Source organism: Gossypium hirsutum, chromosome D12, assembly GCF_007990345.1.
Source record: "Gossypium hirsutum isolate 1008001.06 chromosome D12, Gossypium_hirsutum_v2.1, whole genome shotgun sequence".
Lineage (NCBI taxonomy): Eukaryota > Viridiplantae > Streptophyta > Magnoliopsida > Malvales > Malvaceae > Gossypium > Gossypium hirsutum.
Window position 1 is genome coordinate 48,466,853 of NC_053448.1, and position 21,315 is coordinate 48,488,167.

General features: G+C 33.6%; 1 protein-coding gene across 1 annotated transcript; it reads left to right on the top strand.

The window, feature by feature from the left end:
* Positions 1-468: 468 nt before the first annotated feature.
* Positions 469-9,031, top strand: LOC107943618 (uncharacterized). The gene is made up of 9 exons (XM_041108013.1): positions 469-592; positions 874-1,058; positions 1,440-1,618; positions 1,763-1,836; positions 1,905-2,218; positions 7,651-7,709; positions 7,812-7,848; positions 8,030-8,205; positions 8,584-9,031. Exons 1-9 carry the CDS (start codon positions 469-471, stop codon positions 9,029-9,031), a joined length of 1,596 nt encoding a protein of 531 aa, XP_040963947.1.
* Positions 9,032-21,315: the final 12,284 nt, after the last annotated feature.

Below are 21,315 nucleotides of genomic sequence, written 5' to 3' on the forward strand. Positions count from 1 at the left end.
TTTTTACAATTTAATTGTTTTTATAAAATTATTATTTTTAATAAAATTTTAATTATGGAATTCTGAAATTTATAATATCATTTTCTTTTTCCAATTTTTCTTGTAAATGTAGCGTATGCTTTCCAATATTAGTTTTCACCATGACAAAACGACTAAATATTTTCAACCCTATTTTGTAATTTCCTATCGGTTTATTAATCCTACCCGCCTTTTACAGTCATATGACACCGTCTCTATCTCTATCTGCCTCCTTTATATAATTTTATTGCTTCTTAGATTACAATATCACTATAATCAAATCACGAAGCTGAGACATTAAGATGTTCTTCTGTTTCTTTTCACACTGCCAGTGTGGCCTTTGCTTCTATTTTTTCTGATCCTGTGGGGGATATCCCTAAGATTTGCCTTTTTAGTTTCCCTAAATCTTGAGAGGATGAGTTGGCAGTGAACTTTTACTTAAAGCTGCAAATGAAGAACACCCTTTTACTTAGACACTTCGTTTCCTTGCTTATTGTTGGATTTTGTTGTTTGAGCTCAGTTCCAGTTTTGGCTCAAAATGGACCGCTCACAGATCATGTCAAGCTCATTTCTGGTTGGTGTTCTATAATTCGGTTTAGATTCCTACTATAATGTGAAGTTCCTGTTTAAGTTTTCATTTCCTTTTGTATTTTGATTGTTTTCTTTATGTTTCCTTTCTCGTGTTTGGTTGCTGAAGTGTAAGGTTTTGAAAGATCTGATCTTTTGTTTTCTATTTTTGCCTTTTCCCCACTCTTACTGGCTTAACCCGTGTGATTAAGAGAAAGGAAAGGGGTTTTGTTCCTACTTGTTGTCTCAAATTGTTTCATATTTACTGTATGTTTGTGGTGTATGCAGGAGGGGTGAATTTAGGTGCATGGAATAATGAAATATCAGAACTGCCACAAGCACCAGCGCCAACAACTTATGAGCCTCCAAGCACGCTGGTGTTGGCAGCACAAAGGACAAATAGGCCAGACCTTCTGCGCCATTTCAAGCATTATCACGGTGGTTGGAATATTACCAACCGCCACTACTGGGCGGTAAAGTCTTTAGTCTGCCTTGCTTTCTTGATAGCCTTTTAATTGATTCTTTTGAATCTAATTACTTTATAGATTGTTCACTTTTAGCAGTATTGGACTGTATATACATATATATTATACTTGAACTAACAAATCTGCATCTTTATGCTGAGGTTAGATTGCAATCTGTGTCAAATGATAATAGATTGTTATTGTCAATAAGAAAGTGTAATTTATTCAACCAAAAACCGAAGAAGTTATTTTATACTATTTTAGGAAATGCTGAAGATACCATTACGCTAACATGTTTCAGCGTGCACCTTGTCCTTAAGGATCGTATCCTGCTTGCTAATATGTGTATCAGATATTTCTGATCAGCATTTTCAACTGTTTTGTGTGCAGTCAGTTGGATTTACAGGGGCAGTGGGATTCATATTTGCTGCGTCGTGGTTTGTTTCTTTTGGCTTGGTTCTTTTGGCATATCATTACTGCAGATGGAGAGTAGACATCAAAGGAAAAAGAACGGATCATTCTCAAACAATTTGTCTTATACTACTCATATTGTTCACTAGCGCTGCAGCGTAATAACTCGAACTTATAGAACTTCAATGTCTACAATGTTATGGAGCTTTTACTATCTTATTTTCTTTGGTTCTGATTTTATTGGTGCCTTTGCTTTTCAATAGAAAACAAAAATGATAAACATATAATTAACTAAAAACAAGATGTGGAAAGCAAAAAGTAAAAGCAAAGCACCGAGCAAATTATCTTGTACTTATTTATGCACCTTCCCATGACTGTGTGTGTGTTTTATGCTCATGTTCTTTCTTGTACTTATTTATGCTCATGTTCTTTTCTTTATCTAAGCCGCAAATTTTTTCTTGAACAGGATTGGATGCATTCTTCTTTCGGTTGGGCAAGATGAGTTTCATGGTGAAGTGTTGCATACTTTGAAATATGTTGTAAACCAGTCAGACTACACTGTGCAAATCCTAAATAATGTTACACAATACCTTTCTCTTGCAAAAACCATCAATGTGGCCGAGTTGTTCCTTCCTTCCAATGTCATTACTGACACCGACAAGTTGAACATAGATCTAAATGCAGCAGCAGATACACTTACAGAGAATACCGATGAAAACGCTGTCAAAATAAGAAGAGTCTTCAATGCTGTGTATAGTGTTAACATTAATGGAAGACAATTAATAATGGTTTCCATTAACATTAATGGGAGACAATCAATAATGACAACTATCAACTTTGGAAAAGTGGCAAGGGATAATTTTTTTTTGGTCCTTGAGATAATGGGCTATTTATTGTTTGGTCCTTGAACCTCAACTATAAATAGGCCTTCTCATTTCTCATTTCAATTCATCCCAACCAATCTTTCTCTCTTAGTTTTCTCTCTTCTCCCATTTGAGAATTCTTAAGGAATTCTATTTGTTTGTAATACTTTGGAGATAGTAAAGTTATCATCTAGTGTTAGTGCCCGAGGACGTAGGTATAATTTACCGAACCTCGTTAAATCTCTTGTGTTCTTTCTTGTCCTATTATTCTTTCAATATTTGAGGGTATAATAGTAGTATTTAATTGTGCTATTAAATTACTATAGAAGGGATATTCTGTCTAAGGAAAGACTTGGTATTTAAGAGATTCATGTGATCCACCTCTCTTCCCTGGGAATTGAACTTTGTGTGATTTTTTAGTACAATAATTTACACGCTTCCGACCCTATTGGAACAACAAGTGGTATCAAGAGCCGAAGGTTAATCGTAGTATGCTCTGTGGTTGCAGTTTAAACTGATCTTCCACATCAGAAAAGATTTCCTTAGGTATATTGAAAGATTATGGAGAAAACGGTCGGTGTACGAGCTTCAACATCGTCCATGTGGACAAGACCGACAATTGCAAATGCAAGATTGGCCGTGGAGATCTTTGATGGCACGGGCCATTTTGGTATGTGGCAAAGTGAGGTTCTAGATGCCCTTTTTCAGCAGGGTCTAGACATTGCCATTGATGAAAAGAAACCAGATGATGTACAGGAGAAAGATTGGAAGGCGATCAATCGGTTGGCATGTGGCACAATTCGATCATGCCTTTCTCGAGAGCAGAGGTATGCTTTTTCAAAGGAAACTTCTGCAAATAAGTTGTGGGTGGCACTTGAAGAAAAATTTTTGAAGAAAAACAGTCAAAATAAGCTCCACTTGAAGAAAAGACTGTTTCGCTTCACTTACGTCCCAAGTACCACAATGAATGATCACATCACCAAATTTAATCAGTTAGTCACTGATTTGCTGAATATGGATGAGACATTCAAAGATGAAGATTTGGCTTTGATGCTGTTGGGGTCACTTCCTGAGGAGTTTGAGTTCCTAGAAACTACTCTACTTCATGGCAGGAGTGATATATCTCTGAGCGAAGTCTGTGCGGCCTTATACAGTTATGAACAGAGAAAGAAGGACAAACAGAAAAACTCAATCAGAGATACAGAAGCTTTAGTAGTCCGAGGTCGTTCATACACTCGGAAGAAAACTCAAAAGGGGAGATCAAAGTCAAAGTCCAGACTCGGGAAAGATGAATGTGCTTTTTGTCATGAGAAAGGCCACTGGAAGAAAAATTGTCCAAAGCTGAAGAATAAGGGAAAAGCTGCTGTAGATGCTTGTGTTGCAAAGCATGATACCAGTGACTCTGAACTATCACTGGTTGCATCATCATCGTCGTTCCATTAAGATGAGTGGATATTGGATTGGGGTTGTACCTATCATATGTCCCCTAACCGGGAGTGGTTCTCTGATTTAGTAGAACTAAATGGAGGAGTTGTTTATATGGGCAATGACAATGCCTGTAAAACTGTTGGGATAGGTTCAATCCAATTAAAGAATAAAGATGGATCAACCAGAGTTCTGACTAATGTTCGGTACGTGCCCAGTTTGAAGAAAAATCTCATCTCATTGGGAGCCCTGGAATCCAATGGTTCAGTTGTTACTATGAGAGATGGGGTTTTGAAAGTGACATCTGGCGCACTTGTGATATTGAAGGGCATCAGGAAAAATAACTTGTATTACTACCAAGGTAGTACAGTTATTGGAGCAGTCGCTGCAGCTTCCGGCAATAAAGAATTGGACTCAATACAGTTGTGGCATATGAAGTTGGGACATGCCAGCGAAAAATCCTTGCAAATTCTGGCAAAGCAAGGATTGTTGAAAGGTGCAAAGGCTTGCAAATTAAAATTTTGCGAGCATTGTGTTCTGGGAAAGCAAAAGAGAGTGAAATTCGGTACTGCTATCCATAATACAAAAGGTATTTTGGAATATGTTCACTCAGATGTGTGGGGGCCTTCCAAGACACCTTCATTGGGAGGAAAACACTACTTTGTTACTTTTGTTGATGACTTTTCCAGAAGAGTTTGGGTGTATACCATGAGAACTAAGGATGAAGTGCTTAGAGTTTTTCTTAAATGGAAAACTATGATCGAAAACCAGACTGGCAAGAAAATCAAGCGGCTCAGGACGGACAATGGAGGGGAATATAAAAGTGATCCGTTCTTCGATGTGTGCCAAGAGTATGGTATTGTTCGACACTTCACAGTTAGGGATACACCACAGCAGAATGGATTGGCAGAGCGTATGAATCGAACATTGCTGGAGAAAGTTTGATGTATGTTGTCCAATGTTGGGTTGGGCAAGCAATTTTGGGCTGAGGTTGTGACATACGCTGGCCATCTTGTTAATCGTTTGCCATCATCTGCATTAGAAAGAAAAACTCCTATGGAGGTATGGTCTGGAAAACCGGCTACAGATTATGATTCCTTACATGTGTTTGGATCCACTGCATATTACCATGTGAAGGAGTTAAAGTTAGATCCGAGGGCAAAGAAAGCTCTCTTTATGGGAATCACTTCTGGAGTGAAGGGATTTCGTCTTTGGTGCTTAAGGACAAAGAAAATGATCTGTAGCAGAGATGTTACCTTTGATGAATCTGCCACATTGAAAAAGGTAGCAGATAAAGATATTCAGACGAGCAATACTCCACAGCAGGTGGAGTGTACTCCAAAACAGGTGGAGTTTGAGCAGATGGGGATTTGCCCAGTTAATAAGTCTAATTCTCCAGCCACAATGGAGGAATTAGAGGTTGAAGAGGTTCTGACCCAAGAACCACTAATTACACCAGAACCAGTTGCAATTGCAAGGCCACGGAGAGAAATTTGTAAACCTGCTCGATTTACTGATATGGTGGCCTACGCCCTTCCCGTTGTTGATGATATTCCTATCACTTATCAAGAAGCAATGCAAAGCTTAGAAAGTGATAAATGGAAAAGCGCCATGGATGAAGAAATGCAGTCTCTCCGGAAGAACAATACTTGGGAGTTGGCGCAATTACCGAAAGGTAAAAGGGCAATCGGATGCAAGTGGGTATTCGCAAAGAAAGATGGATCTCCTAGCAAGAAGGATATTCGCTACAAGGCAAGATTGGTAGCTAAAGGCTACGCTCAGAAGGAGGAAATTGACTACAATGATGTATTTTCCCCTGTTGTGAAGCATTCCTCCATTAGAATTTTGTTGGCCTTGGTAGCACAGTTGAATTTGGAGCTAGCTCAACTTGATGTTAAGACGGCTTTCTTGCATGGTGAGTTAGAAGAGGAGATCTATATGACTCAGCCCGAAGGATACACAGATGCTGGTGGTAGAAATTGGGTTTGTAAGCTGAACAAATCGCTATATGGATTGAAGCAATCCCCGAGGCAGTGGTACAAGCGATTTGATAGCTTTATGAGAAGGCAGAAGTACACAAGAAGCAAATATGACAATTGTGTATATTTGCAGAAGCTGCATGACGGATCTTTCATTTATCTACTCTTGTATGTTGATGATATGTTAATTGCTTCGAAGAGCCAAAATGAGATAGATAAGCTGAAGGCTCAGTTGAATCAAGAGTTCGAGATGAAAGATCTAGGTGAGGCCAAGAAGATTCTCGGCATGGAGATAAGTAGAGATAGACCGAGAGGCAAGCTCTGTTTAAATCAGAAGCAATATCTGAAAAAGGTATTACAATGTTTTGGTGTAAATGAAAACACAAAACATGTAAGTACCCCACTTGCTTCTCATTTGAAACTTAGTGCTCAATTATCTCCGAAGACTAAAGATGAAAGAAAATATATGGCGAAAGTCCCATATGCTAATGCAGTTGGGAGTTTGATGTATGCGATGGTGTGTACGAGGCCTGACATTTCACAAGCTGTTGGAGTTGTGAGCAGGTATATGCATGATCCTGGAAAAGGACATTGGCAAGCTGTGAAATGGATTCTACGGTATCTTTGAAAAACCGTAGATGTTGGTTTAATTTTTGAACAGGATGAAGCACTTGGTCAGTTTGTAGTTGGATATGTTGATTCCGACTTTGCTGGTGATTTAGATAAACGTCGTTCAACTACGGGGTATCTGTTTACTCTTGCGAAAGCCCCAGTGAGTTGGAAGTCTACCTTACAGTCTACAGTAGCTGTGTCTACTACAGAGGCAGAATATATGGCAATTACAGAAGCTGTTAAGAAGGCTATTTGGCTTAATGGATTGTTGAAAGACTTAGGAGTTGTTCAAAGTCACATAAGTTTATATTGTGACAGTCAGAGCGCTATTCATTTAGCGAAAAATCAAGTCTATCATTCAAGAACCAAGCATATCGACGTAAGATATCACTTTGTGCGGAAAGTCTTTGAAAAAGGAAAAATTCTACTTCAGAAGATTCCGACAGCAGATAATCCCGCAGATATGATGACCAAGGTGGTAACAACAATCAAGTTTAATCATTGTTTGAACTTGATTAACATCCTGAGAATTTGAGCACCTTCAGGTGTATGGCGCTCGAGAGCGCATTTCTAGGCACTACAAAAGATAGCTTTATCGAATTTGGGGAGTTGAAGGAAGTGTGTGAAGATGTGATTATCCTAATCAAATCTTCAAGGTGGAGATTGTTAACATTAATGGAAGACAATTAATAATGGTTGCCATTAACATTAATGGGAGACAATCAATAATGACAACCACCAACTTTGGAAAAGTGGCAAGGGATAAATTTTTTTTGGTCCTTGAGATAATGGGCTATTTATTGTTTGGTCCTTGAACCTCAACTATAAATAGGCCTTCTCATTTCTCATTTCAATTCATCCCAACCAATCTTTCTCTCTTAGTTTTCTCTCTTCTCCCATTTGAGAATTCTTAAGGAATTCTATTTGTTTGTAATACTTTGGAGATAGTAAAGTTATCATCTGGTGTTAGTGCCCGAGGACGTAGGTATAATTTACCGAACCTCGTTAAATCTCTTGTGTTCTTTCTTGTCCTATTATTCTTTCAATATTTGAGGGTATAATAGTAGTATTTAATTGTGCTATTAAATTACTATAGAAGGGATATTCTGTCTAAGGAAAGACTTGGTATTTAAGAGATCCATGTGATCCACCTCTCTTCCCTGGGAATTGAACTTTTTGTGATTTTTTAGTACAATAATTTACACGCTTCCGACCCTATTGGAACAACATATAGTCCCCCTAAACCATTTGATATTGCCTCATTATTGTCAAACTAGCATGCAAATCAAAGTATTTCAAATTTGTTTTCAGGCGATTGGCATTGATCTCCGTGGCAGCAGTGATGCTAATTTTGGCCCTGCTTGGTCTTTGTAAGTATATCACTATAAGATATTACTGACTTGTATCTTAAATGTTTCTCGACCATTACTATGTCTTGCCGATCTGAAATTTTGTTCATAATTTTGTTGCAGTGTTGTCTGTTCTAGGGCACCAACATGCCATTCACATGTAAGTTCTTTCGGGGCCTACATAATGTTTTTCCATTTTCCGTCTATAGTTTTACATGATGAAATAACTAAACATCAAACTTTTTACCACATTTACAATCCCTTGTTTTCTGAATTTTCAAATTAGTTATTTTCCTTATCTTATTGATCACATTTAGAATATAAACAAAAATGTAAAATAGGAAACTTGTTCTGAAATTAAATGGCACTTAGTCTGGGAATTCTTCTCTTTCGGTTATTCTACAACTTCACATCTCTTTCTGACACTACCAACAAATTGTTGCATATTCATAGTGAGCGGCTGGTTACTAGTTTCTATTACTTTCATCCTTTGTGGAGTTTTTGTAATCCTGAACAAGTAAGATGTTAGACTTAAACTTTTCCTACATGCTTTCTTGTAAGAAATCTAAAATCCTGTCGGCATCCGCCTGTTTAGAGACTGCTAACATTTAATACAAGATGCATCGGCACCTTTTTGCATTTGCTAATTCAAGGTTGCATGCTGAAACAATATCTCAAATGTATGAGTTTTGTGGCCGTAGTTTGTTTGAAGAAATTGATCCTCCATGTCATTTCTACTTATTTGCTTTTCCCCCCTATTATCGTATATGATTACTTGGCTGCTGTTCTTTGTTGGAAGAAAGCTTAAAGAAATTTAACCTTGAGTTGTCTACGACAAAATGCCTATATAGATGTCATCGTCTGATGGATGAATGACCTGTTTTGTGTGTTTCAGTGTGATTTCCGACACTTGTTTGGCTATGGAAGAATGGGTGGAAAATTCGCATGCAGAGACTGCACTTAGCAACATACTTCCTTGTGTTGATCAAAGAACAACAAACCATACACTCACTCAGAGCAAACAAGTCATCAATAGTTTAGTAAAAGTTGTCAATACATATATTTACACATTTGCCAATTCTAATCCTTCCCCAGATGACAATCGTTATTATAATCAGTCCGGGCCTTCAATGCCTCCTCTATGTTCTCCATTTGATTCTCAACTCCAAGATCATCAATTTGGGTCAAATGAGGTGTCTATGGCAAATGCTTCTCTGGTATGTTTATCAAATTTGATAATTTGGTTTGAGTTTTTTCTTCTTTTTGTTCACAATTTATTTCCCACAGACATTACCGAAACAATTTTGTCTATCCAAAGTGAACAAAGAGTCTTTGAATATTGAATAGTTATCTTTGCATGTAAAGCTTTTCTACCTTCAAGCTTTAGCTTTAGGTGATACAAACATATTTAGCCATCGAAAAATAAATAATTATCCATTCAATATTGTGTTACCAATTTAGTCGAGATTGTAATCTAAATAAATTGTTGCTCTTAGCTTTTGCATGTCAAGATGTTCCGCACTCCACAAAAATAAGGTTTGTTGTGTGTTTGTGTTAGTAGCCAAATACCTAAGACCGATGCATAATTGGAAAGAGGTACGAAGATATATGATCCCCAAAGAACCGTTCAAATACATGAAAAAACTTGGAAAAGAAATGAGCATACCTGTGTTGAACATATGTCCATATCCGACATTCACACTCAAGTCCTAGTAAAATAGCCTAGCCATTTAGTGTTTGAGGATAGCATGATATTATTTGTTGTTACAACTAAGTTTCTATGAACTTTCAGGTAGAATTCACAAATAGTATAACTTTTACCCTTGACAATGATGAACACCACATTGCAAATCATGTACTAAAATTTAGAAGGCTCCTATTCATGCACGAAAAGTTCGACTAGACTAAATTTTTATATTTTTCAGGTTTGGCAAAACTTCACGTGCATATCTAGCCTGTACATGCCATAGTTAGAATTTAAACATTTTAATACCGAGACAGTAGATAGAGTGATGATCTTGCTGACAATCCCCGAGCTTGAAGCTCGATCTTTAAGTCTATAAAACGAAAAGACATAAACAAACAAAGTAAGCTTTTATAGCTTAGTAAGTCTATAGCATAACTAGACATATATATAATATAACTTTTAAATTTAATTCACTGAGATTGCAATTAACACATATAACTAATATTCATACATTTTTTGTACTGAGACCATTTTATTTATAGTCAAATATGTGTACCTGTCGAATGCGTTCAACTGAATATATGTATATTTATACCAAACAAAATTACAACCGAATGTATATAACCGAGCATATATATATGTTAAATACATATCATATCCGATTGTGTATGTATACTCATGATAAACTTATAACAAAATACAAATCTAATACATATGACCGAATGCATTCATCTCCATCAAATACTTATAAACAAAGGTATATACATCTCAATTTCATATGTAGATACTTATCAAATACATATACTGAATATTTATACGTATACATTTATCAACTGCATAAACTGAAAGCATATATGTATATTTTACAAATGCATAGATCAAATATATACATATTCATTAAACACACTTAACCGAATGTATATATGCTCATCAATTAAAGATAACCAAAATCATATAACTGTACACTTAATCACATACTTTAAACAGATTCACTGGCACTTAGCTTGCTAGGCTTAAAGCCTGATTCAGTACACCGGCACTTAGCTTGCTAGACATATAGTCTGAAATGTTTCACCGGCATTAAGCCTGCTAGACGTAAAGTTTGATATTGTTTCACCGGAATTAAGCCTGCTAGACGTAAAGTCAAAAATTATTTCACCGGCATTAAGCCTGCTAGACGTAAAGTCTGATATTGTTTCACTGGCAATAAGCCTGCTAGGCGGTAAGCCTGAAATCTCAATTTCATATACACAAAATAATTCCTCGAAAAATTCTTAATATCAAACACATGTTCGTTGTAGTACATGTTCAATCATAAAAGAGTTTACAAATCATACTTTCAATTCAATTCAAGTATTTATAAATTTATAAACATATATATAATCAAACCTCACATATAAAAATATAAGATTTTATATCTTTAATTCAATCCAAGAACCTATATACGAATATACATATAGATATACTCGAACTCCCATGTACGTATTTAACATTTATACCTTTAGCTAAAATCATAAACTCATACATGTATATACATTTATATTCGAATCTATATGTATATATACACACATTCTTGTCTTTATCTAAGTTCATAATTTATTCATGTATATATATAATTACTTAACTAAATTCAATACAAGAAATTTACATGTATATATACACGCTTATTCAGAAATAACATATATATATTTAATTTCATACCTAAGTTCAATATAAAAACATATACATGTATATTCATACATATTTAAAACTCCACATGCATACTTAATATTCATGCCTTAAAATATATTCAAGATTTATTCAAGTATTTTCATATACTTTCCAACCCACATATACATACTTATTCGAAATTACCTATACAATTACAATATACATACCTTTAATTAAACCAAGAATTTATACATGTATATACATATATGTATTCGAACCTTTTGTATACATATATAACCTTCACACAATCAACTAAATTTAAGAACATATACATATAGACACCTATATAAATATTTGAACATTATATATATATCTATATGCCATTCATACTTTAACTTAATTCAAAGATTTATATAAGTATATACCTATATATTCGAAAATTGTATATACATATATACCATTTATACTTTAATTTATTCAATCAAATTACTTTTATTTATAGCTCAAAAAAATACAATAGACATACATACATACATACATACATACATACATACATACATACATACATACATACATACATACATACATACATACATACATACTAATTTAATAACATTAAATAGCTAATAGACTTACCTCGGACGGTGAAAAATCAAAACCGGACAATTAGTCGACTATTTTAGCTTTTCCCCGATCCAATTCCAATTTCTTTGGTTCTTGATCTAAATATATTCAAAATGAGTTAGTTTAAATATTATTACATTCAATTTAGTCCAAAAACACATAAATGGGAAAATTACCATTTGCCCCTGACATTTACACTTTTTACAATTTAGTCCCTATTGCATAAAACACAAAATAGACAAAATTTGCCCACACTATATAAGGGCCGCATATTCCTATACTCCTACAAGTCCACACATTTCATTTATTTCACATTTTAGTCCCCCAAAAATTTAATTTCACAATTTAGTCCTAACTACTCAATTTCACCAAAAATTCAAAGACAAAACATGTTAATCTTTCACATATCTTTCATATTTCATCATTAACTAAAAAAAATCTCAAGCATTCATCAATGGAATAACACAAAATCAACACCAAATTCTAAAATTAAAGCATGGGTCTTGTAGTACACAAAACAACGATCTCAAAAACGTAAAAATTTTCAAAAACCGAACAAAAATGAACCTCTAATTTTGGATGAACATAGCCAAACCTTTCAAAGCTTCCATGGCTTTTTCTTCTCCTACTTTCGGCTAAAGAAGTTGAAGGCTAATGTAATTTTTATGTTTTAATTAACATATATATTAATATTTAGCCATTTACTTAATTAACCTTGGTTTCTAAATATATAATATATAAACATTAAGGTTAATTTAGTCCATAACCATCCACTATCTATATAGTGGGTTAATTTCACTTTTAAGCCTCCTAATTAAAAAGACAACCACAAATAGATGCTTTTAAATTAAAACCCTAAATTTTCATTTTACGCGATTAAGCCCTTTTTATTAAATTGAGCACTCAAACGATCAAATTTTCACTCGAATTTTTCACACATAGTAATTCACGCATTGCAAATACCATAAATAATTTTAAAATATTTTTTTACTCGGATTTGTGGTCCCAAAACCATTTTGTCCGATTGGGGTCAAAATCGGGCTGTTACATAACTAGCTAACTAACTAACTAACTAACTATTAGATACTCTAACAAACCAAACCAAGATATAGCTTGTGGCACCTTCTCTGGTACTTGAACCCATTGATGCACCCCAGGGTCTAGGCCACTGAAATGTAGAAGATAAGATGGGAAAGGGAAAGCAAAGTGATGGGTGCTCAATAGTGGCGGCATTGGAGGCGAGTGGACTGAGTTTGAGCCATGAAGATGAGGGTTCTACCTTCAAGTCGACTGGATGCCGAAGAGACCTTATCGACGACGATGGGTTGAGGCTTGTGACCTTTGAATGAACTAAAAGGGGGAAAGTCTCAAAAATCTCATTACCTTTCTAGGTAGAACCTGGACTTTCTCTATCAAATCATCGGTCCCTACCTTTAATCAAGCTTTAAGATAAAAAAGCCTAGAGAGAAAAAAATGATTGGCCGAGATGTTTAACTAATTTTTGATCTGTTTAGTCTAAACAGATTAAAATACCAAAATATTTTTGTATTTTGATTGTAATAGAAAATCCAACTAAAGCTTAGGAACTTCTTCCATCAATGAGTCTCCTTCCACCTCAATACGTTCAAAGCCTTCTGATGATGCTGGACGATGTGGAGGCGGTGAAACTATTGGTTGTCGATTTGGTATGTTAAGAGAGAAAGTGAGAGTTTAGAGAAAAAATGTGAAAAAGAAATAATTTAAAAAAAGAAAAAGAAAGAGAAAACAAGAGGAAAATGTGAAAAAAAATGTAAATAAATTAATTTTGGAAAGAAAATATTTTTTAGACTTATTGCTAAAACACCATTGAGTTCTTAGTCAATAAGTCAACCATAAGCCACGTGGCACTATTTTATTAATTAATGTGTCATGTCATTAATTTTTTAAATCACGTTAAAGTTGGGTATCGTTTTGATAAAATAAATTAAACTTCAAGTATAAAATTAGACATTTTAAAAATAGAGGTACCATATTAGAACAAACCCTAAAGTACAAGGATCATTAGTGCCATTATCCCAATAAAATAACTGGATGGTCCAAACCAAATTAACTAAAAAGACCCTCCCATCTTTTAATGAAAATGGGGCGTTTTATAACCCTCAACCCTAGCACATTTTCTTATATGCAACTATTTAATTCTTTCCATTGCTGAAATTGTAACTTTTCTATTCTCATTTTCATCAATTGGTTGTTTCTTCTCTTCTCGTCTTCATCAGTTGATTGCTTCTTCTCCATCTGTTTGCTAGTCGTTTGTGTCTTTTCGTGTTCGTTTTCTAACATTGATATCTTGATCGTGTCCAATATCTCTCTCTTGATGTATCATGACGTGTCTAGTACATATCTAGGCATATCTACGACATGTACGAGTTGGACACCCATACAAAACCGATACGACGAATAGAATGTCCATTTTGCATAAAAGATCGAACGTCCATGTATTTGTCAATATCCCTAGATAAACTCGTGGGTTCTCTTGAATTCTATTCAACAACGTGAATTATGCCTGCATTACCAATAAGTCTATTATTAGCGCCAGTAGTTATCATAAGGGGGTTCACACCACTTTCTTGATCCCTTGCAAGTTTAGAGGACCACAGACGAGGCTTTAATTTACAAAAGGTATAAAAATAATTTTTAGATTCTTCCTTCTTTCCTAAGAGAATAAGCCTTAAATAATCAGTGGCTTCATGTGGCCATATGAACTGCACGGGTAACACAGTCACGGTGTTCGCACCATTGTTATCATCAATTAGCTGCCATCTATTAGGGCTCTGATTTACAAGATAGTGTTGAAACATGTTTCTAATAGTTAGAACTTCCTCCAAATCTATTACGCAACCTCAGAGAAGCCTATAATATTAAGCCTACCCTACTTCAGATATAAAATCTCATTTTCACAATCACATATTCTTACTAGATATGGACCATTTGTTTGGAAAATCAAAACCAATCCCAAACTTGTATTTGACTCGTATGGATTTCCAGCGATTTAGGCAAAGCTTTGAGGATTAATTGGAGATGATCGATTCCGCTCCTTCATGAAGAGTAAAGTAAAACATTCCCACCGAACCTCCTCGGTTGCATGCTTTGATTTGATATATATTCTAGAAAAGAGAGATCAATGACATCTCCTTTCGACGACTACATTCAATGAAATAGGCCACTGCGACCCACCACAAGAAACCAGATAGCTGCCCCAGAGCTATCTTGTATTTATTGAGAAAATGGCAGAAGAAGGGGTGGAGTGGTAGATGAAAATTCGCTTCTAACACATGTAAGAGAACTAGAAAACTTCCATCGGTGGTGTCACTTAATCGGTTTGACCCTTTAGCAATTGAGAAGTCATAGGAAAATTTGGGTATTTGAATTCCCTGAGAAACCAAATGACGACTCATTTCTTCCTCTTTGGTGGTGCAAACATGCTTTCGCCTCCATTGGAGCATTTACTTCATGGCGTTGTGAATGTTCACTCCTTAAACCATTATAGATGCCTTGAATAACACGACCACTTCCTCTATTCCTAACCATTGTGCATGAATAAACCTAGAAAAAACTAAAAAAATAATTGGGAAATTTTAAGAAAATCACCTCTGAAACATGATTATTCTCCCCAACAACAGCTCCTTCTCAAAAATTTCAAATTTAAATAGTTTGATTCTTAGGGTTAATGTAACCTCCTTTTAAAAGAGTTTTACACTTTTAACTATTCGTGTACCTGAGAATGAAGGCACAATCAACTATATGTAATTGTACCACTCCTCAACATGTGGTGAAGTGTATGTGACAATCTAAAGCAAAAAACATATGTCATAAGCTTCTCTCTCAGCAATCTCTCGCCTCACGAAGTCAAGTTCTCAAAAGAGTCACTTTGTAACTCTTCTTTAAACTAGGTGGGGGACAAATTGTTATGGTACTTTTCATTACCAACCTACTACCTGGTTACCCGATTGGGTCCTAACCTGTAGTCTGCAGGTTCGCACGTGAAGTGTTCGCATCCTTTTATGAGATCGTGCGATGTGGGTTTGCACCACTATGAAAGCGAACCCACATCTAGAAAACACATGTTAACCCTAGAATAGAGTATGTATTGGCATGCATGGGGACCTACCTACGGCATCTCATCCATGAACAGTAACCATATCATATAAATAAAGAATCTAACCCTTTTGAAGGAGAGACACTCAAAAACATTCAACAATACACATATAATTATATTTATCCAATATAAAAGTAATTGATGTATTTATTTCTTTAAATGTGTATGATTGAATCAAAATTAAAGTTTCATGGATACATTTGAACCACAATCAAAGTTTATGTATATAATTGCACCAAATAAAAATTCATGTATAAATTTACATATTAAATCAAAGTTCATGTGTAATTTTAAGATTTACCCCTATTTTATTTGATTTTATTGAGTTCCATGTTAGAAAATATATATAATCATATCCATCAAATTTCCAACAAACATGAAACATTATCTACGAAGCTTTCTAATGCTATTTCTTTAGGGTTTATATTTTGTATTTGATAATATAAACGTAAAAGAAAAAAAAGGAAAACCCCATGCTTTCCACGTGATACTATGGTATGCCATCTTTTTTCCAAGTCAAAGTCCAGTTTTGTCATTTCCATTCTTAGACGGTTTCAAATTCAAACTTGAAGTTTAGGTCTGTCTAAGTTCCATGTTTCTATATATGTTCCAAAGTGTTTTTGGTTGAAAAAAACCAATCCCATTTTGGCCCATTCAATTACTCATCAAATTATTTGATTTCTATGAAATTTAAATTTTAAGATTTAACAAAGCGATAGAAAATAATTAAAAGATAAACATCGATTTTAGATTTTTTTTTAAATTCTAAATCACTTAATTCAATACTACTTTTTTTTCTATTTTTTTAAATATTAATTTTACTATAGGTTTTTATCATGTTTGTTTTTTTATACAATGTCTATAACTACTAATGATTTATTCTCAACTCTTAAATTAAAGAATAATATACTTCAATACATTCAAATTTATATCTTTTTATACTGACAATAATATTAATGCTAAAAATATAAATGTCTCCGTAAATAGATAGTAATAATGTCGACACTTTATGGAAATTTAGACGTGGCATATTTAAGATTCCAATTAATTTGTGTGAATTTGTTAAACGCACTACACCAAAATTGGATTTTAGCGGCAGTTTTAGTGGCGTTTTTCAAAAAAACGCCAGAAAAAATAGAGAATTAACGGCGCTTAAGAGGAATCGCCGGTAAAAACTGATATTTAGCGGCGTTTACAATAGAACGCCGCAAAAAAAAATGGTACGGCGTCGTTTTTGTGGTCTTCGAAGGCTTTAGTGGCGTTTCAATATTATCGCCACTAATGATGAGACCTTTAACGGCGTTTTTGTGTGTGCGCCGCTAATGGTGGGTCTTTTAGTGGCGTTTTTCTCTTAGCGCCGCTATCGGTTGGGGGTGATAGTGGCGTTTTCTCGTAAATCACCACTAATGTTAAGGTATTTAGCGGCGTTTCTATCCTAGCGCCGCTACGTTGTGGATTTACTGGCGTTTTTATGTATGCGCCGCTATTGGTTTGGGGTGATAGTGGCGTGTTTTGGTCAATCGCCACTAATGTTAAGGTATTTAGCGGCGTTTCTATTATAGCGCCGCTATTTGATTGGGGGGATAGTGGCGTGTTTTGGTCAATCGCCACTAATGTTAATGTATTTAGCGGCGTTTGGTTTTAAAGCGCCGATAAGGTTGGGTTTTTTGCGGCGTTTATTTGTAAGCACCGGAAAATTAGTCTATTTACCGGCGTTTGTTTACAAGCGCCGGTAAAAAGCATTTTATCTTAATTAGCTTATATTATTCATATTAATTAAATAAAATTCAACTTAAATGTAATTAAATAATTAAAATATTCAGAAAAAATAACGCATAGAAATAATTTGAAATATATCACATGAAAAAATTAAATTATTATTATTTAAAATAATTTTTAAGATTTTTGGGTACATGATTAATACTGATAATTTGTTATATAATATATTAAAAAAAATTACATGATCCTAAAATAGATAGTATGATTATAAATTTTAAAAATTGAATTACTTACTGATCAGTATTAGGTAATTTAAGGTTTTACGTTTAATCTAATATATAATCATGTTGAATTAATATCATGATTTAATATGTATATAGAACTATTAATTTAAATTCAAATTGTGGTTATTGTGGATATGAATATCCAAAAATGGGTTACAATTTTAAAGATATGTTTTTTATTAGGATTAAAAAATTTGATGGATATATAATATTATTTAATTTAAATTCAAGGTTGCAATATAATTAGTAACTTAAATAGATTTGTGAATTTGAATTGAATTCATTCAAATTAAAACACATGCATATACCTAACTCGCTAACATTCCTTTTGTTATCACTTCAATATTAAAAAAACAATTTCATACATATATATATAGTCGTTGTTCGCCCTTTGTGTTTTCATTTATCTATTTAATAAATTTAAAGTATAATAAAGTAGATAAATAGAGAATTTTTTTAATTAGAAATAAAAAAAGATATTAATGATTGGTAATTAACTTTATATAAAAAAATTTATAAAGTTTAATATTGTGTATTGGTACTTTATACAAAATTATTAAATATTAATTATTGTTTAGTCGATTTTAAATATATTTTATGATTATTAAAGATTTAGGGAATAATTTTTTTGGATGGTCTTTTAAGGAGTACCGGGTATGGATTAGGGTTTGGGATTAAGGTTTATGGGTTTGGGGTTACGGTCTAGGTTTAGGGGTTAGGGGTTAGGGGTTAAGGATTTGGGTTTTGGGGTTTGGGGTTTGTGATTTAGGGTTTGGGGTTTGGGATTAAAGTTTATGGGTTAAGGACTTATGGGCTGGGTATTTAGGGGTTGGGGTTTGAGATTTAGGGGTTAGGTACTGAAGTTAGGGATGATTGCTTATATTAATTAGTTTTGATAATTTATTTTACAATAAATTAATTTAATATATTTAAATTATGAGTATATAATATTATGTCTTATCGCCCAGCTGCGCGGTTTTGTTTTCCTCCAATTTTTGGTCAGTACTCTACAAAATCTGGTTCAGCCTTCTTGGATGAACGGCGGGATTTGGATGCATAGTTTATATTATTTAATTAAGAGATAGGTGTATAGATAACTTTATATATATATATGCATGTATAATTGAATGGTTAAATTAACATTATCTAAATGTATTAAACCTTAAACCATTTACTCTAAAATATTATAATTTAATTAGATATATATAAGTAAACTTTTAGTAGTGTACAAATGTTTTAATAATTAATAAATTTTTATTTTTAGTGTATTGAAATTGTCAAAAGAATTGATAAACTTTAATTATACTTAGCAATTAAAAGATACAATTAATTAAGGATAAAATAAATAAATAAATAAATAAAAGATGTGAGATTTAGCGGCGTTTTAAGCAAAAACGCCGCAAAAGTTATTAATTAATCGGAAAAAACGGTGTAGTTTTGTTTTGGAATTGAATGGCTTTGGTGGCGTAAGTGTAGAAACGCCACTAAATGAAGGATTTAGCGGCACTATACTGAAAACGCCGCAATGTTTCTTCACAGTTTTAATAAAACGGTGTCGTTTTATCTGCTTCATTAATAGCATTAGTGGCGCTATTTTACAAACGCCGCAATAGTTCATTCTGGTATATCATTTTATCCCAACACTTAGCCGAAATTCCCCCCAAATTATCCCCAAAATTCCCCCCGATTTTTCCCCCAAAAATCCCCCAATTCTAGAACCCTAGCTAGGCTGCCCCCAACCATTTCTGCTACATTGCTCACCGACCCTCCTGTTGTCGCTCGTCGACCGTCGACCGTCACTATCCTATGCTGCCCAGTCCTCTGCCGTCGCTAGGGTACAACAAAATATAAGGTTTTCCTCTTTCTCTCCTACAGTAAACAAGTTTAATCTAATGGTTCCGTTTGTCTTGCATCCTATGCTACATAGTTTTACACCTTCGTTGACAACTGAATTCGCAAATTGTTCATGGGTTTTAAACAAATTTTTAGTATCGTGTTTGGGACAGAAAAAAATTGGGAATTTGTTCTTACACTTTAATCTATACCAGTTGCATGATTTAGTTCATTATTGGTTTCTTTGCTGTTTGTATTTAAAAAAAAACGTTTGAAACATAATTTTGTTCATAATTTTGAGTATCCTGTTGTATTATAGAAAATGAATTTGCAGTCTTGTAATACTGTTTGTTCATAATTTTGTTACTAATTTTGTTCATAAGTTTGAAACTATTTGTATTACAGGATTTGTAGCCTTGTAGTACTGGATTCACTTGAACTGCGTTTTATATGCATAGTTGTTTTATATGCGTTTTATATGTTCATAAGTTTGAAATTTGTTTGTTCATCCCTTGGTGCCATGAACTGTGTGTACTAATTTTGTTCAGAAGTTTGAAACTTTAGATTTAAAATTCCCATGGCAAATGACCTAACCTCCCCTGTATTTGATAGATTCTTCTCCGAAATTTTGTATTTATAGGTGCAATTCGTATAGTTTATATCCTGTTTGTAGTTTATATCCTGTTTGTATCCTATTTGTAGTTTACAGTACTGTGTAACTATTCATAATTCATGTTTGCGTTGTTGTGCTTAGCTTGTTGTGTTGGACGGAGAACGCTATTCTTTGGTGTGAAAGGTCAATTTTTTCGGCCTAGATTGCTGCCTATTTCACTGCATAAGTTGTCTATTCTTTGGCGTGGAAGGTAAATGTTTCATTCTTCTGCTGTAATGTATCAGCGTCAGTTATGCGTGTTGCTTTTCGAGGTACCGATATAGCCGTTGCATGTAGGCAGTTTTGGCATGTATTATGCAAATCCCCAAATGGTTTTAAGCAGGTGGACTATGTTTATGTGCTAATAGTTCCTTTTGCCAAAGCAAATTTTATTAATTAATACTAGTTATTTTTAAAATGGATTTATAACATATGAATATTAAAAGGTACTCAAGTTAATATTTTTGAAACATAATGTCTTATTAGTCTCGAACTATTAAAAGGTACTGAAGTTAAATTAGAATTATTGTTGTTGATAGTAATATATATGATTTACAATTGTAATTACACTCTGAAAATCAATGATTACTTATAAAATAAAGAAATAGTAGTAAACTTATAGAAATAAAAAAGAAAAGCATGCAACTTTAAATTGTCGAGGGTTTTTATGCTTTTATATTAGAAAATCACACAAGCATTCGTGGAAAAAACGTAATAAATTTCCGACATAATTTGATAACTTAAATAAGCATTACTATATTTTAAATATTATACATATATTAATTTACGTATATAAGCTATATTTAAAAAAATTATTAATTACTTCTAGAAATTTTTAAAACTAATTATACATGTTATTTTTCTAAATATTAACATATATATTTTCAGTAATAAATTTTATAATTTTAGAAATAATTGTAAATGTTATTTTCTAAATATTAACATATATATTTTCAATAATAAATTTTGTAATTTTAGAAATAATTGTAAATGTTATTTTTCTAAATATGAACATATATATTTTCAATAATAAATTTTGTAAT

Coding starts and splice junctions, on each gene's coding strand:
- LOC107943618 (XM_041108013.1), top strand. CDS start 469: ATGAAGAACACCCTTTTACTTAGACACTTCGTTTCCTTGCTTATTGTT. Junction 1,837..1,904: donor TTATGCACCTTCCCATGACT/GTGTGTGTGTTT, acceptor TCTTTATCTAAG/CCGCAAATTTTTTCTTGAAC. Junction 8,206..8,583: donor GTTTTTGTAATCCTGAACAA/GTAAGATGTTAG, acceptor TGTGTGTTTCAG/TGTGATTTCCGACACTTGTT.